The sequence below is a fragment of the Motacilla alba genome, chromosome 17 (genome assembly GCF_015832195.1).
Source record: "Motacilla alba alba isolate MOTALB_02 chromosome 17, Motacilla_alba_V1.0_pri, whole genome shotgun sequence".
NCBI classification, from domain to species: Eukaryota; Metazoa; Chordata; class Aves; order Passeriformes; family Motacillidae; genus Motacilla; species Motacilla alba.
In genome coordinates this window covers 2232168-2250637 of record NC_052032.1, presented here as the reverse complement: position 1 = coordinate 2250637, position 18470 = coordinate 2232168, and the positions used below count along the sequence as shown (strand labels likewise).

The window sequence follows — 18470 nt, the reverse complement described above, 5'->3', positions numbered from 1 at the left end:
AAACAGTTTGAAGCCCTCTGAAAATGGAGTGTTGTGACTGTCTCAACTATGACTGTATTGTGACTGTCTCAACTATGACAAGCCACAGCCCACAACGAGCTGGCAGCTGCTGAAATGCAGCCCGGGCAGCAGAGCTGAAATGCAGCTCGGGCAGCAGAGCTGAAATGCAGCTCGGGCAGCAGAGCTGAAATGCAGCTCGGGCAGCAGAGCTCTGGCCGTGCTCCCAGTTCCAGTTGGAATGCACCCAGCCAGCAAGAGGAGCTTGCACATGACATTAGCCATGACAAAAACCTGTCCTCAGTCCCCAAACCTGGCCCAGACTCTCTTGGTCACCACTGATGGCAGAGATGAGCGTGCAGGGAGCACACACAGCTCTGGGGGTGATGTTGGCCTTTTGCACTGCTCTGGGGAGGGAAGAAAATCCTCCCTCATCAGGTGTCAGCCGTGAGGGAGAGCCTCGGGCTCTGCCTGGTGCTGCCTCCTGCTTACAGGGGATGCACAAACATCCCCTGCCTTGTTTGCAGTCTAACAGACCCAAAAATGCTCCTGGCAAACCCCAACCTGCTCAGGATTCATCCTCACCTCAGCACGGACTCTGCTGCTCCCTCCACACCCATCCCGTCACTGCTGTCCCTGTCCCCTGTCAGCACTGCCACAGCCTCTCACAGGGGCCACACCACCCACAAAGGGACTTCTCCCTCCTACAAATCCAGTCCAAAACCTCCTTTCCTCCAGGAATTGCCAGGATTTTCTCCCAAGTCATAACTCCCAACTCTCCTTCACAACCTGCTTTACGTTATTCCAACATTCCACAGGAACACGAGGAAGAATCCCCTTTGCAAATCTCTGTGTACACGGAGTGTATTAAACTGCTCCCATCAGAAAGCACCGTGAGGGATGCCCAGAGATTTGGCAGGGCTGTTCTTTTATTACCATTGGATTGCATGGAAATCAATCAATATTAAGAGCTATTAGTGATAATGACTGAAAATACAAGGCTGTGTTTTAAAGAAAGTCGATTGCACCTTAAAATGCAATGGTTTGGAGATAAGAACAACATTTTAATGTGTGTTATCAGATAATAAACATATATTAACACCACTATAAAGGAATGAGGTGGAACAAGATAATTTTTAAGGTCCCTCCCAGCCCAAAGCATTCCATGATTTTATGATTTGACACCGCTGTTCTCAGCCAAGAATCTCTGGGATCATCATTCTCCACCTTCATCTTCTGGGGTCTATCACTCACTCACAGGCAGACACATCATTTACTCTTCACTGCCCAATTTCCCTTCTCTGAAGGTCATTTTTATCCTTTCTCCATCAAAGGACTCCTTGCTTCCCATCTATTGCCCTTTATTTTCTGGTTGCTCCCAGAATTTTCAATCTTTTACTATTCCACCCCAAAGTTTCCCCAGAACCTTCCCAGGAAATTCAATATGCATAAAGCAAAACCCAAGGAAAATCAGACAGATACCATTAATTAATAAGAAACAACAGGAATTTGGTTCTGTGCTTCTGCTATGAGAAAATTCTTTTGGGATAGGAGGCCCTAAGGACTTTCATCTCACTCTTGGGCAGACTGGGAGCAGCACAGTGGCAGCAGAGAGGAAAATCTGTCCCAGTCCGTGTAGGGTGGGCACAAAATCCTGTGTAATTCTCAGACTATGTGGGTAAAGAGGGAGAGAATGCAGGGAATGTGGAAGAGATGAAAGGAAAAGCAGCGTAGAAGCAGGAGGGGAAGGTCCAAGGGGCAGAGCTCACCTGTCTCGTTGGAAAAGCAGGTTTTGTGGAACTTGCCCATGTAAAACTCCAGCCCGATGATGGCAAACATCACGATGGCGAAGAAGAGGAGCAGCCCAATCTGCAGCAAGGGCACCATGGCCTTCATGATGGACTTGAGGACAACCTGCAGGCCTGTGGGGACACAAAAACACCTCAGGGAGGGAAGGCAAATGGGGCCTTGGGAGTGGAGAGAAGATGGGAGAGAGGGGCAGTCCAAGGGACAGTTGAGGACTGGCAATACCAAGCAGTGCTGCTTTTCCCAGGGTGCTATAAAACAATTTCCTGCCATGAGAGCAGGAGAGACAGCTGGGGTTATCCTTTTGTGGTGTCTTTCCTTCAGGCGACAGATCCAGTGGTTTGTTAAGCTTCAGAGGCACTCAGAGGGTTTTTCCTGAAGCTGCTGGAGTCCTGAGACTCAGCCTGGAGCTGAGCCAGGTCCTTGGGGCAATTGTGGTGCAGCTTTGAACCCTACCTTAGGGCCAAGCAAGCCAGTCTGGTGTAGAGCAGTGGGGCAAAAAGTTTATTCCCTCTTCTCCACAAAGAAGCTGGAAGTGTCAGCTTTATTCCACCAAATTCACACAGTGGCTGGACTCAGTGGTAATTAAGAATTGGTGCTAAATTGTTATTACTGTTATTATCTGACTGCACTGAAATGGAAGTGAGACCATAGCAGGAGATTAAACCTCGGCTAATGCAATGAATTAGCTGCACCAGGGTCTCCTGCAGATATTTGCCAAAATAAATTCCAATTTGTGTCTATAAACTCGAGGCTGAAGCGTTTCTCTGGAAGGAGGATTGTGGTGGTGCTTGGAGAGATCAGGCAGGATCTGGACTGCAGTGGAGACCTGTGCTGAGGAGCTCAGAGTGAGGGCAAAGAGAGAACGTCCAGCACCTGATCTTGTCACTGAGTTTGAAAGTGGAGGAGGGAAGCAAAGCCCCGGGGGTGGGTGTGATCCCTGTGCCAGGGAGTGGGGGCTGCTCAGGAGCTCCTCTCCCCCCACAGCCCACAGAACAGAGGGGACACTGCTGTCCCTGTCACACCCTGCTCTGCAGAAACAAACCCAGGGCTGCCCATCCACAGCTTTGTCACCAGCCCTGACACTCGTTTAAATTAAAGGCAGGGAGATAAGGAGAGAGAGGCTGGAGATGGAGGTGGCTGATAACGTCCTGCAGATGCACACAAAACCCTGCAGCTGCCTTGGTGGCCTGTCCTGAGGGTTGGGGGTGAAGGATCATCCTTGTCTTGCCACCTTGTATAGCACCAGTGAGATGGAGATGGGTACAGACGTTTAAAAAAGCAGCAAGGTCTCTTTGACAGGAAAAACACAGAGGGACTAAAAGGGAAGAATATTCTGTTTGTGGGTGGTTGCACGTCAAGGTTATGCATTTATTATAGGAAAAAAATATAAAATATTCAGCTTTCACCACATCACTAAAAACCTGAGAGCAGTTATTGTGGGGAGGTGTTGTGCTGGTCCAGGACATATCCCCAGGTGGAACACATGTCCCACAGCAGGACAGGGACAGCTCTGAGGCCACCTCACTTCTGTGACAACCTCAGACTGTCATTGCCACCCCTTGCATAGACAAAAGGTCCAGGTAAAAACAGCCAGCACCATCTCCTTTATGGAGACCCTGCTAACAAATGCCACCTTTCCAAGGATCTGTCCTGGCTGGGAATTCACAATGAAGCCCTGCCCATGAATGGAACCTGATTTCAGGAATTGTTGGTGCTGTCTTGCCCCCAGGTGAATCCAGAGAACACCAGAGCATCCCACAGTGCTGCAGCTCCTTCCAGCAGCTCCTGCTGGAGGGTACAAACCTCTCTATTGCACATCCAGGAATGAAAGAGCTCCTGGAAGTGATCCCTGCTGGGGGCAGAGCAGCTGTGGCTGTGACAGAAATAGGCAGAAAGCCACAGTGTGGGCACTGGGATGGTTTCAGGGCACGATGCAGCTCCTCACTCAGCATTCAGACCCTTCAGGTTCACACATAAAATGCATAAATCCAGTAGGCAAGGCCAGATCCCACCTGCTCTTTCCCTTTATTTTCTCCCCCTTATCAAAAGGGTAAAATCCCCAGCACAGGATGCTCAGCTGATCAAAACCATCAGAAGATCCAAGCTGAAAAGCCTGAAAGCTGCAAAATTCATCTCTCAGTTCTTCTCTCTCCAGAGAATTCCTTCACCCCCAAAGACAAAAGGGTCCTTGAACAAATCCCTGCCCCTCACCTGCAGATTTGGGAGCACAGAGCTGAAATCAGCACAAAATGGGACGAGAGACAACCAGACCCTGCTGAGGGCAGGAGCCACTGACCCCAAAGAGGTGGGGGAGAAAATATTGTTGAGAAAAGCAGTAACACCCCAAATCTACAGAGCCCTTGGACTGGGACACGACGTGGGCATGACACTCACTTGGGATTCCTGACACGAGTTTCAGGGGCCGCAGCACCCGCACAGCTCGCAGGGTCCGCAGGTCAAAATCAGTGCCAGCAGTCGCCAGAATCCTGAAGGGAAACAGGAAAAAACATCCAGATTAAATTCAAATTCCTCTTTCCAAAGCATGGCTAAGTGTGGTGTAGAACCAGCAAATATTTGAGCTGCTTTAAAAAACAATTCCAGATTAAATTCAAATTTCTCTATCCAAAGCATGGCTTAGTGTGGTGCAAAACCAGCAAATATTGAGCTGCTTTAAAAAAAAGCAATTCCAGATTAAATTCAAATTCCTCTTTCCAAAGCATGGCTAAGTGTGGTGTAGAACCAGCAAATATTGGAGCTGCTTTAAACTCTGTGATCACATTGTGGATTGTGTTCACTGGAAGGAATTAATTTCCACAAACTCCAGGGCTGCTGTAAGAAAATCCCCAATCTCTGCCTGTTAATGAGACCACTGGACATCATCAGGCACTAAAGAGCTGCACCCTGTGCCCCAGGAAAGCACAAAAAGGAGACAGAGAGAGGGAGCTGAATCCCTCAGTTATGCTGGAAATTACCTGCCAGACCTTCCTATGATAAATCCACAAATCCCTAAATTTGCTGTCTGGTGTTTCCCAACACCTGAAGCAGTTTCAGCTCAGAGTTTCTTCTCTGTGTGCAAAATTAATTTTTGCTCAAAGCATCCTCTTGGAGGAGAACATGCAGAGAGCAGGGTGTGGCTCTGACACACCATGAATTTCAGGCCCAGAGCAGAAAGGGTCTTACAAATGTGATGCTCTACACAGAAAATGAAATGGATTCTCTGATTTAGGGCACAGCAAGGGAAGAAATATTGTCCCCATGTCCACAAGTGACAATGATGAGAAGTCACAAAGCCAACACTGCCCCACGGCACAGCCACCTTCATCAATGCCTGCAGCACTTCTGGGATGCTCTGGCAAAAACCTCCTTTATTTGGGCCTGTGCTCATCTAAAGGTGGGGTTTCATGATCCTGGGGGGCTTTTCCAACCTGAACAACTCTGATTCTAACACAAGCCAAGCCCAAACCCTCCCACCAGCCTCCATCCTCTGCACCACTCCCAGTGACCGTGAGGATCTGGCCCTTTCCCCTCACTTTTCTGATAACAGGAGCCCTTTTCCTGCTCTTTCCTGATAAGAGGAGCCCTTTTCCCCCATTTTCTTGACACCAGGAGCTTTTTTCCCCCCATTTTCTTGCTAATAAGAGCCCCTTTTCCTCAGTTTCTGGACAACAGGAGCCCTTTCAGCTTAGTTTCTCACTAACAAGAGCCCTTTTTCCTCACTTTCTTGCTAACAAGAGCCCTTTTTCCTCAATTTCCTGATAACAAGAGCCTTTTCCCTCAGTTTCTTGACAACAGGAGCCATTTTCCCTGAGTTTCCTGATAATAGGAGCCCTTTTTCCTCACTTTCTTACTAACAGGAGCCCCTTTTCCTCAGTTTCCTGAATAACAGGACCCCTTTTCCTCACTTTCTTGCTAAGAGGAGCCCTTTTCCTCACTTTCTTGCTAAGAGGAGCCCTTTTCCTGCAGTTTCTTGACAGCAGGCTGCAGAGCATTCAGCAGTGATCAGCCACCACAAACCAACCCAAGGAAAAGCAGATTTTTCTGAAGCCGCTGTACAATTGCACTCTGAGCAGTGCAGGATGTGGCTGTGGCAGCGCAGGGAGCACTCCCAGAATAAATCCCTGTCCTTACCTTAGTGACTGGCTGAGCCTGGCCCAGGGAAGAGCAGGCTCAGCATTGCTGGGCGGAAAGGGCCAGACTCCAGCAGCAGGAGGTGCTGGAGATCAGGAAAAAAACCTGCTGGGATCTTGGATGGGAGGAGGCAGAAGCCAGCCAGGACCTGAGGAGCTGAGTATTTATTCTATAGCACACCTGTTCCCACATTTTCACGACCTTAAAATTCCCATGACATCAGCTCCATGGATGCAGTTGGAGCACGAGCAACAGGAGACAATTTAAACCAAGAACCAGCACATGCAGAGCCTTCTAATCCAATATTCTGCACCCAGGCCAGTGATTTCATCCTCTACTCCCTTCCTCCATCCTCACGGCTTAATTGCTCACTTATGGACCTGTGCAGTGTGGGAATAACCCAGGGAGCAGATAATCTTGAACATCCACCCTGGGTGATGCTCCCAACAGCACAATCAGTGTGAGCTTTTTTTAGTTTCTTTTATTTCTGCCAGGATGTATGGTTTCTGGGAATAAGAAATGTATAGGATGTATAGTTTCTGGGAGCCCCCGACACAGGAATAATGTGCTCTGACTCCATGATTTGGAAGGCTGAACAATTGCTTCATTAAGCTATACTATATTACACTAATGCTATACTATAACTATACTAAAGAGATACTCAAGAAAACCCCGTGACTGTCTCAGACAGCCAGGACACAGCTTTGACCCAACTGGCCAAGGAATCCAAACAACCCTCAGCAGTGTCCAATTAACAAATCACTTTGGTAAACAATCTCCATAACACATTCCACATGTGCCAAACTACAGGAGCAGCAAATAGAGATAAGAATTGTTTTCTCTTCTTTAAAGAGGTTCTCACTGCCTTCCCCAGGAAGAATCCTGGGAGAGAGAATTATGTCTCTCTCTGTTCAGAAAATGTGGACGCCACAAGGATGGATTTGTGCTGTCACCAGGCTGAGAAAAAGGGTCCTTCATGGCCTTCTTGTTCTGGTTTAAATTCAGAGGGAAAATGGGAGGGAATAGCTGTCAGTAAATGTTCCAGTGGGTTGAAGGCGTAATTCCAGAACTTTCTTCCTGACAGGCTTGATGTTAAAACCAGCCTGTTCCAAGTCTGGCAGCACACACAAAGCTCCTCTCCCAGGAAAACTCCTGGGTTTGACCATTTAAGTCATGAATTCTAACATAATTTTCACTGTCACCCCCCAGTTACCCTGCATAGGACATCCAAGAGCGATCATCTCCTGTGGCTGCAGATGGAATCCATGGATTCCATCCCATCCCACCCAAACCCCACAGAGCACCCAGCAGGGCTGAGCTGGCCCTGCTCCCTCTGCCCATGAATCCACCACTCTTAGAAAACAAAACAGCCCAGGTGTTGTCTAGAGAGGCTAAAAAAAAATCTGCAGGCTAAACAAAGCTGGAAAAAAAGCTTAGAATGGTTTGGGTTTCTCTGGGCACCCTGTGCCAGGGCCTGCCCACCCTCCCAGGGAACAATTCCTCATTCCCAAGATCCCATCCATCCCTGCCCTCTGGCAGTGGGAGCCATTCCCTGTGTCCTGTCCCTCCATGCCTTGTCCCCAGTGCCTCTGCAGCTCTCCTGGAGCCCCTTTAGGCTCGGGCAGGGGCTCTGAGCTCTCCCTGGAGCCCCTTTTCCTCTCCTCTACCCCCAGCTCTTCCAGCCTGGCCTTGGGCACTGCCAGGGATCCAGGGGCAGCCACAGCTGCTCTGGGCACCCTGTGCCAGGGCCTGCCCACCCTCCCAGGGAACAATTTCTGCCCAGTGTCCCATCTAACTCTGCTCTCTCTCAGTTTGAAATCATTGCCCCTTGTTCTATCACTCTGCCCACATAAAAAGTCCCTCTCCCTGCTTTCAGAAGCCCCTTCAGGCCCTGGCAGGGGCTCTGAGCTCTCCCTGGAGCTTCTCCTCTCCAGGTGAGCACCCCCAGCTCTCCCAGCCTGGCTCCAGAGGGGCTCCAGGCAGCTCCGTGGCTCCTCTGGCCCCTCCAGCAGACCCTGAGGGGCTGAGGGGGCAGCTCTGGGGCTGAATCCCCTTTGGAACCTTGCAGGAGAATGAGGCACAGGCTGGGAAAGCCCAGGCTGGGCATCCAGCACTGAGCTGCATCCTGCAGCCCCCTGGCAACCCATGCCTGCCCCCGTGACTCTGCAGCCCCAGCCAGGCTGTGCCAGCACTGGAACCAGGGCACAGGGGGCCCTGAGGCTTGTAAAAGTGTTGTGGTGTCAGCATCCATGCCAGGAGCCCTCAGGATGGCAGGAAGGACCCGGGGGCAGCAGCTGGAGCACAACAAAGCAGCTCAGGAGGGGAACTGTGCCAGGGATGGTGCCTTTGCCCCTACAAAACCAAAGCTCATTTACAGGATTCCTAAAGTGCCTGGGAAAACATCTCAGTGAGGAGGAGACCTTAATTAACATCATCTGGGGCATTTGCCAAAGTGCCACCTTTGTTTTACTTTTTCCCGTTGAAAGCTCATAAAAGCCACTGCGAGTTAGGTCAGGAGGAGTGGGAAATCATCTTTAAAAAGAAGAGAAATGGGGAGATCAAAGGAACCAGCTGACAGGCACATCCCAAACTCCTGCTGGAGCATCCCTGGCTGCACAGCCAACAGCTGAGAACAAAGCAGAGGTGGTGGGGGACCCAGTGCCAGAAGAGGAAATTGGTTGGGAAAAGCAAAAACAAGAAGAAAAAAATCAGATTTTAGGTAATAAATGGCTCGATCTGCTGCCATTTCTGTGGCTCAGTGGGTTGCTCAGAGAGATTGGATATGTTTGGGATGTTGCCTTGGATTGCCGTTCCAAGGGTTTAAGTGCAACAAAATCAATTCTTCCATGGAAGTTATCTTTTTTGTGATGGCCAAACACCAAACCTTTCTTATTCTTGTGCTGCTGAGGAGGACCTGGGCACCCACCGTGCCTGGGGCTCAGGACAGTGGCACTCACTCCTCAATTTCACCCTCACTTGGTTAAATGCTGCTTTTCTCTCTCTCTCCTCCAGTAAGGAGCCCTGACTGACAGCTCTTCCCAGAGACAGCCCAGCTGTGAGATAAATGCTTGATAACTTTTATTCTGGCAACGCCTGGAATGAATTATGAAAGCAGCTTGTTCCTATGGGTATAAAAGAAAGCAAAGAATGAAGGGAAAGTTCCTTCTCTGAACGTTCTGATACCATAAATAATTAGCAATCCCTTCCTGTAAGGGGCTGGGAGCTCAGGATTGATTTGTTCTGGTTCAGCAAGACCCCGGCTGCCAGACACAGGGATGAACATCCTTAGTGAAGCCCTGAGCAAGGAATATACCTTGGAATTCCTTCAGGTTTAGCCCCAGTGCTCCAAATCCTGAGGATTGGAGTGGGGAAAAGCAAATCCTGTTCCTCAGGAGCATCCCCCCCTTGTCTGCGAGCCATTAATGCCTCCCATGGGATCTCACCACTGGATAACACTGGTGCCACAGCTGAGGAGGAATCACTGGAATAACTTGTGGATATTTTAATGTAACCCCGCTAATTTTTATAAATTCTAGTCCTAGAAATAACCCCAAAACCTCAGAGAGAGAAAAAAAAACTCCGGTAAATCATCCCCATTCCCAAAACCTGACTTGGAGCACCAATTAATTACATGCTCCAGTGACCCCTGGGAATGGAATCCAGTGGGAAAACCAAAATAACTAACCTCATGAAGAGTGGCTGAGTAGTTTAAGGTGTTTCCCTTTCTGTGGGTCACCTGCTGGCTGACTGTCACCTCTGTCCTTCCCAATGTCTCCTCTGCTACCCACAGGCTGGAGAAGGAATTGGGGAAAAGAAACATTGCACCATTCTGGCCCTGAATTCCAGCAGACAGGCAGCACCTAGAGGTGCCACAGGCTCTGGGCCTTTGTGCCACCAGGGCACCCCAGCCCCATTCCCCTGAAGGTTCCCAGTGGATCACAAAGGTTTGGAGAGGATGAAGGCTACAGCCAAGGGAGAAACCCCCCAGCTGCACCCAGTGAGGGCTGCAGGAGGTGATGGGAGTGTCCTGGGGGCTCTGTCTGCTCAGAGCCCCTCAGCTGCTGATGCCTCAGGTTTCAGCTTTTCTATTTTTCACATTCTGTGCTGCTTTAGTGGGTGGGTCTGGGCTTCACAGCAGGGGATGGTGAGCTCTGCACAGAGCAGGGAGACAAAACAATTCCTGCTCCAGCTGGGCACCAAGGACAAATGATCCAAATCTCAGCCCAGGAGCACAAACACCGTGGGCTGAGGAGAGAAAAACAAGCAGGATGGGAGTGCCTGGGCTAAAGCTGGAACTGGACAATGAACTGCAAGGTGCAAATGGAGCAGAACTGATCCAAGGGAGAGACCCTGGGAGCGCTCGTGCATTTTGGGACCATTTTGGATCATCTTGGGTGCAGCCCTGGCTGGGCTCTTGTGCTGCCCAAGGTGGATCCATTGAGGAGATCCTTTGAATAAATCCCTGCTTTATTCTTTAGCTCAGTCCAGTCTCTGCTCTAGGCCAGCCTGCACAAGGCATCACTGCAGGGCACAGCAGCACCAGCCGTTGTCACCCCTGTGCCACCCGCACACAGCCTGGGGACACTGCTCGGTGTCACTGCAGGATGTGGCCTGGTGGATTGCCCCAGCCAGGACCTGAGGGCAGCACAGGCACCCAGCCAAGGCGTGCCTGTGGCCATGCCCGGGGATGTGCCTGTCACTCTGCCCAGCTGGCTGGTGCCAGGTCTGCGGTGGCAGCGCTGGCAGTGTCACAGCCCCGAGCGGGGACACACGGTGATCAGAGCGGTTGGAAAGGTGCCCTTTTCCACTAAGTTTGATTTCACGGCCTGTGAGCTTTATCTTGACTACCAAAGCCACGGAGTGGAGCCCAGGTCTGGGCTGATAAGTCGATGCGAGGTGCTAATTGCAGCATTTAATTTATGGCAGTGCCAGGTTCAGCTGGTGGCTCTGTCACTCAGTGCTGGTGACTCCTCACCAGCTGTCCTGTCCCTGCCACACAAAGGGCCCGGCTTGGCAGGTCTCTGCCTCTCCTTTGGATCACCAACACCAGGCCTCAGCATCCCAGCAGGCCCTGCCTATTCCATCTGATCCTGCTCCTGACCTCCACATGGACAGCACAAGGGACAGATCCCACACTTTCCTTCCAGCACAGCACCTCATGCTGATCCCCATGCTCAGATAAATGTGTTTGTTCCCAAATGGATTGTAAGGGATAAATCTCTCCTTAGCTCTAACATGAAGAGAAGCGAGGGCAAAGTAAAATACACCCAGGAATAGCAATATTTGGCAGCAAAGCGCTTCAGAGGCACCATCAGCCCAACCAGAGGAGGAAATTCAGAGGGGATCCCATCAATCCATAAAATATCTCCAAGGGGTGTCAGAGGATGGTGCCACACTCTGTTCAGTGACAGGATGAGGAGCAATGGCCATAAACTAAAACACAACAAGTTCCACATCAAAATGAGGAAGAAACTCTTTCCCTGAGGGTGGCAGAGCTGTGGAACAGCTGCCCAGGGATGAGATGGATCCTCCCTCTCTGGAGACATCCCAAACCCACCTGGACACAATCCTGTGTCACCTGCTCCAGGTGACCCTGCCTTGGCCTGGATGATCTCCAGAGGTCCCTTCCAACCCCAGCTGTTCTTGGATTCTGTGATTCCCTGGTCTCACCCCAAACAGGTGCATTTCTGAGCCAGCATTAAATTCACCACCAGCCTCCAGCAGTGCCCAGATGTGAACACAAATTCCCTCCTCCTCCTCTGCATGGCAGAAACACTCCCAAGTCCTGGGGGGAGACGGAGCAAAACAGGAGCAGAATCCTCTCCCTGAAGCACCTGAGACTCACTTTTGTGAGTGTAATTCCTTAGCCAGGCTCCAGGGAGAAGCCGGGGAGGGAGAGTGTCTGGAGCCAGCCCCTCCTCTGCTACAGCCAGCCACAGCAGCCAGGCAGGGAGGGCCACTCAAATCCACCAAAGGAGAATTTGCAGGGCTTGGACTGTGCCCAGGATGAAGGAAGATGTTCTGATGATGAGGCAGCTGCTCAAAGAAGTCCTTGTTGCTGCTAAGCAGGAGAGACAGGGACATGCAGCACTGCAGAGTGGCAAAGGAGGCTCGTTTGCAATCAGCACTGACAGCTGGCAGGAAAACGCACACAGCCAAAAACATCCCGGGGAACTCATGCTGGGAAAACGGAGTGCAGAAGAGTTAAAAGCACCCTGCACTTCACTGGGGATCAGAAAGTAGGTCACACCTTGAGCCTCACCCACTAACAGCACAGAGGAGAGGTGCTGCAGGCTGTCCTTGGGAATGGCCATCCCACGATGTCATTGCAGAGGTCCCGAGGGCAGGAGCTGGGAGCAGAAAGCATTTCCTGGAGAGTTCTGGTGCCACCCACCCCATGGTCAAGACATGAAGGGTTTTGTCTCAGTAGCAGACAAGTTTCTTCAAGGGGAATTTCAGGATCAGCAAAACATTTCAAGTATTTTTACTTTAGGGGATGTAAATGAGAGAGCAACAGAACAACATTTGGGGATTGTTTCATTTGTCAAGTTCTAAAATGAAGCATTCCCGGCTTTAAATACATTTTCCTTTTTAGTGGAAGCAATTCTTGTCAAGCCTGCAAATAGTTTTGCCTTGATTTAATGCTGCCATTTTCCCAAAAAAATACAAACTCCTGAGCCCTGTGTGAATGAAAAACGTCACCCAAACCAAACCCTGCCCTTCAAAGCTGTGCCAGGAATGCTGGAGGAGCAGGGCTGTGCTCTCCACGAGTTGCAAGCACAAAGCAAAGGGCACAGGCCAGCTGGTGGGTGGATGGGGGATGGATTTTCCTGCCAGGTGGGCTAACAGGGCAGCACACACTGCAGGAGGAGAGAGCTCTGAGTCACCAGAACACATCCCAACCCTCCTTCCCTCCAGAAGCACGGAGGAGAAGCTCCTTGCCAGGCTGCCCTGGGAGCTGTGACGAGGGCTGTGTTATTTGGAGGCACAGCTACCTCACCCTCTGCACCTGGCCAGCCCCCAGGAGGAGCTGCCTCTGAGCTGGGCAGGAAATGTCAGCGCTATCACATCCCATCAGAGCTGGAAAAGCAAAACAAAACGGGTGGGAAGAAGAGCTCAGCCTTTCCCACTGGGTCAGGAGAGGGAGGGGAGCAGTAGCCAGAGAGGGAAAGGAAAACCACCTGCTGGTGCTGGGCACATCAGCCAGGAGGGAAAGGAAAACCACCTGCCGGTGCTGGGCACATCAGCCAGGAGGGAAAGGAAAACCACCTGCTGGTGCTGGGCACATCAGCCAGGAGGGAAAGGACACCTCGTGGTCCGCGTCTCTTTTCTGGGCCCCCGCACCATCACAGCAAGCAGCCCTGGCCAGGTAATAATTAGCATAGACTCCATGTATTTCACAGAAGGCTGATTAATAATCTTTATTAAGAAACCCATTGCTCTTTTACAGACAGTTATGATACAGCTGGACTTGATTGGTCCTCCAGTCCAAACACCATCAGCAGTGGCCAAATAAGAATCCACCCTTTGGTGAACAAATCTCCCTAACACATTCCACATGCTCACAACAACAGGTGCAGCAGGTTAGGATAAGAATTGTTTCTCGTTCTTTTCTCTGATCTTCTCACAGCCTTTCCCAGAATGATGCCTGGGAGGGTTGTGCTTCTCTCTGTGGCCAGAGAGCTGCTGCCACACTGCACTGTGGGGTTTTCCCCACCCAGCCACAGCTGAAGCAAGCACTAGACTCTGGAGGGCTGGGGGATGTCCCAGTGCAGCCCCCCCACCCCAAATACTGCTGGGGTGGGCAGATAATGAGAAAAGATTGACACTCGTGCAGAGTGAGAGCCAAAAACATCCATCAAATGAATGGGAAGGCAGAGGGTGGCCAGGGAGGTGATTCCTGCTGCCACTGTTTGCTGCTCTCTCCCCAGCCTCAGGGCACAGCCAGAGGGGAAGAGTGGCCAAAATGGATCATCAGCATCCCCACACCTGGGACTGTGCCCTTCACCAGTGAGAGCCCCAAACCCACCAGGATGCAGCCAAGGTGGAGAACTTCAGCGGGATGCCAAATGTTCCTGGCCTTGCTTTCCTGCAATATCACAAATATCAGCAAACCAGGGATCCCTGCTGCCACCAGCACCTCAGCACCTCTGCTCCTGCCTGCACTCGGGGCGCTCACCCTGCATGGGCCTGTGGGGACACATGGGACATCCAGGGAGGGGTATGGGACATCCAGGAAGGGACGTGAGACAGCCAAGGTGGGACATGGGACACCCAGGAGATGTGTGACATCCAAGGAGGGATGTGGGACACCCAGGGAGGGACATGGGACAGACAAGGAATGACATGGGACATCCAGGGAGAGACATGGGACACCCAGGAGATGTGGGATACCCAAGGAATGATGTAGGATACCCAAGGAGTGACATGGGACACCCAGGGAGGGACATGGGACACACAGGGAGAAACATGGGACACCCAGGGAGTGCTGTGGGACACCCAGGAGATGTGTGACATGCAAGAAGGGATGTGGGACATTCAAGCAATGACATGGAACACCCAGACAGAGATGAGAAGAGAGCTGCACTCCACCCATTCCTGGCAGGGTCCCGAAAGGAAACTCCTCTAACAGAGCAATTCCTGGAGAAAGCAAAGCCTGGGATGGCACCAGGCACCCCTCCACGTGGGAACAGCGTTTGCCCTGGGGAGGGAGCTGCTTCTGAGCCACAGGACCCTTTGTCTCCACGGGGAGGGGTCTCTGGGGGGGCATTTCCCAATGAGTGCCCTGAGCAGACACAGGTTTGATATTCCTCAAACACCAGATTTGATATTCCTCCAACACCTCCTGTCCAACCTGCTGCCCCAGAGATCCCAAGTCCCAGCATTTTTCCACCTGCCCCTCGCTCAGCCATCCTGGGGTGACAGTGCTCACACAGGGAGGCAGCCCCTAAATCAACAAGGCTGGACTAAAACTCAGGAAATCCTTAAAAAAATAACATTTAAACTCTCTCTTTGCCTTGTGATCCCTCAGCTTTTGGAGGCAGCTGGGGTCAAGTTTTCAAGCTTTCTCCACAAGCCACAAAAATACAAATTTTCAAGTAAAATCAGAAATTCTCCTCTTGCCACAAGGATTAAAATAAGGCCTCAGATCTCCTAATCTGACTTGCACTGTAATATTTCTTTTTTTTAATACACACCTTGTTGCCCCTCAAGGGATATAATTATTCCTCTTTCCCTGTTTTGTTGTTTTATTTTTGGCCAGAACTCTCACACCAAACATGCAGTGTTGTTCTAAGGAAAACACAGTTTGCCAAGACATCTAAAATATTGTGTATTCCCTCCATCTGCTTCTCCTAAATAAACCCAGGGCCTTATCTAATATAATGAGTAGCTGTTGGCAATAATTTCATAGCCATCTGTACCGTGCTTTAAACCTGTTGCAAGCTGGGCTGTGGACAGGGAAAAGTCAGAATTTATTCCTTCAGCATCAAAACCAGAAATTGTAACTCCCCCCCCTTCTGTTTTTTAGGATAATTTAGCCATGACAGCTCCCATGCTGGGTGCTTGGGGAGCAGTATTTCATGAATGTGGCAAATAAATCCCTTTTATCCCCCTGTTTTTTGTAGATAAAAGTTGAGTTCTGCAGCTGAGAAGGTGCAGGGCAGTTCCAGGTGGGTGCTGCCTCCAGGAGCTGGGTCTGCCACCACCACGTGAGATCCTTCACACCCCCACAGGCCCTGCTGGGGATCACCAGCCCAGAAAATTTAATTATTTAATTTAGAAAGTCTCTTCTGGCTGCACTCAGCTGCAAGAACCAGAGCCTGCAAGGTTGGAAGGGACATTAAAACTCATCCAGTGCCACCCCTGCTGTGGCAGGGACACCTCCCACTGTCCCAGGCTGCCCCAAGCCCTGTCCAGCCTGGTCTTGGGCACTGCCAGGGATCCAGGGGCAGCCCCAGCTGCTCTGTGGCTGGGGAGTTCACAGGATCATAAAATCCCAGAATATCCTGAGTGCAAGGAGTGCACAAGGATCATCCTGTCCAACTCCTGCTCCTGCACCGCCCCACCACGGTCCAGATGGGTGATGAGGTGAATTCTCTCCCCGTCCCCACTCAAAGAGCCTGCACCAATTCAACAGCTCAAACAAACTTTGTTTTGGTATTTTTAACCCTTGTTCTCGGCCGTTTGGAGTGGAGTGGAGCTCCCACAGCCAAACAGAGCCATCCCACCACTCCCCACTGGCAAAGCTGGGGAAAGAGGGATCCAGCTGTGCTCACAGGCCCAGGCTGCCAGATGTGCAGCAAGAGGAGGGTTTTGGGGTGAATTTAGAACCTTTGGGACATGACAGAGCAACTGTAGGGCAGCAGTAGTGTTCCACTACTTTGTACAGGATTCCAAAAACCATAAAAGGCTTTGGATAAAGAGAATGGGAGGAGAGATAGAGGAAATCAAGGAAACCTAAAGAACTTGATGCACGCAGGTAAACACAGGCCAGAACCCAGATATTCAGAGCTCCCTGTGTGCACGGCTTCTGTGTGCCCCAAGGCCACCTGCAATGACCCCAAGGGTCATCTCAGCACCAACACAGCACATGCCCATGGTCACCCTCTCCCTGGGCATTGGTTTGCCTCTCCTCCTTTCCTCCTTTTCCACCCCATTTTTCTCCACCTTTCCCATCCCTTCTCCCCCAGCACAGCAGCATCATCCCCCTTCCCAAAGCCAGCAGGGGCTCACAGACCCTCCCTGGGCAGCAACCACGGAATGACAAAGTGGCTCAAGCTGGAAGGGACCACTGGACGTCATCAAACAAAATCTGAAAGAAGGGAAATTTAGAGAGAGAGGAGGAATTGTTCCCTGGGAGGGTGGGCAGGCCCTGGCACAGGGTGCCCAGAACAGCTGGGGCTGCCCCTGGATCCCTGGCAGTGTCCCAGGCCAGGCTGGGCAGGGCTTGGAGCAGCCTGGGACAGTGGGAGGTGTCCCTGCCCATGGCAGGGGTGGCACTGGATGGGCTTTAAGGTCCCTTCCAACCTGTAACACTCTCTAATCCAGTCCCACCTCCCTGCCCAGCAGGGTCCCTGGAGCTGTCACCCAGGACTGTGTCTGGATGGGGTTTGGATACCTCCAGGGAAGGAGCTGCAAACCTCCCTGAGCTCCTGTTCCAGCGAATGAAAGGGACAATGCAATGGGCAGGTGGCACCTCAGGAGTCAGAGCAATGCCACTGGCACAGGGAAGTGACATCTTTATTGCAGGAGAGGGGAATGTGCTTCAATTAATTGGCTATTCAGACAACAGAGCTCCTGCTCTCCACTGGGCTGTTACCAAGCCTGGAATTGCTGCAGATAAAAGTCTGGCAGCATTTTCATCATAAACTCCCATTTCTGGGCTGTACATTCCAGCCCTTAAAAAAATCCATGCTGTGGGCAGAAATCTGCCATCCCAGCTCCCAGTGCAGCAGCAAATGTTTGTGTTTTCCAAATCTCCAGAGCAGTCCCATGGGGCAGAAATGGAAGCTGCAGTTTTCCAAGGTTTCAAAGCCAGGCAGGGAGGTTTTTTCCAAGTGCTGCAGCCTCCTGAAACACAGGAACATAGCAGGGATAACCCCAGGTGTGCTGCTGCTGATGATGATGTGCTGCAGCCACTTCTCCTCTCATCACAAATTCAAACCTGAATTTATGGAGCAGGAGAGAGAGATCTGTGGGGGATTTCTCAGGCAGTTGCAGGAGAGGAGCAGCCCGTGGCCCACAGAGCTTTGTGACAAGGAGAACACAGCACTGAGGGCTTTGGGATGCCGGCCAACAGCATCAGATGCTCGCTGTTGATGCAGCCCATTGCTGTGAAATGGTCCAGAAAACCCCCCCAGCTCTTCAGCAGCCGAGTTAAGTGTTGTGTTTGGAGCTAAATCAGCCCAGGCTTTGCTCTACAGCCAACAGAGGAGAACATGGACAGGGGAAAAAAACCCAGAGTAGTGCTGGCAGTCCCTGGGGTCCTAAATGTGCAGGCTGGGTTCAGCAAGGAGGGCTGTAAGAGCTGATGAGTTTAATCGTCTGTGAGACAAGTCACTGTTCCACTCTGTGCTGCTGTTTCCTCTCTAAATACACTGCATTTTCCACTCTAAAATTAAAATACTATTAAAATACACTGCATTTTCCACTCTAAAATTAAAATACTGTTAAAATGCACTGTGTTTTCCACTCTAAAATACACTGGTCTTGCTTAAACTGGGATTTTTAGGGAGGAGATGCTTCGTGTTTGACTGGGTTTAAATCTCAGGTGGGTGGGAGTGCTCAGCTCCCGTCTGGGCCCCCTCAGTGCCTCTCCACAAACCCAGCTGACTCTGCTCTCCGAGCACAAAAATGCCCCAGAGGGGCATCGCTGGGGCTGCAGCCGCGCACGGCGGGCAGGGAGGGAGCCGGGAGCGCTTTTCCAGCCGCTTGCCATTATGATAATTGGGCTTTGCAGGAGCAGCCCATCGTCTAGACAGCGCTAAGCTCCGAGCCGGGAAGGTGCGGGAGGACTCAGCGTGGTTTCCAGAGTA

The 18470-nt window shown here is 51.1% G+C and overlaps 1 protein-coding gene across 29 annotated transcripts in view; it reads right to left on the bottom strand.

Annotated features, from left to right (window-relative positions):
• CACNA1B (calcium voltage-gated channel subunit alpha1 B) overlaps positions 1-18470 on the bottom strand; it is a 299842-nt gene that overhangs the window by 188673 nt on the left and 92699 nt on the right. For all 29 annotated transcript variants that reach the window (XR_005259272.1, XM_038156186.1, XM_038156187.1 and 26 more), the window contains exons 4-5: positions 4201-4292; positions 1767-1919 (exon numbers count right to left, since the gene is read on the bottom strand). Coding sequence is in view for 28 of the 29 variants with exons in the window: in XM_038156186.1 (XP_038012114.1) it covers positions 1767-1919; positions 4201-4292 (245 nt within the window). In the remaining variant the exon portion in view is untranslated. The remainder of the gene's footprint in view (positions 1-1766; positions 1920-4200; positions 4293-18470) is intronic.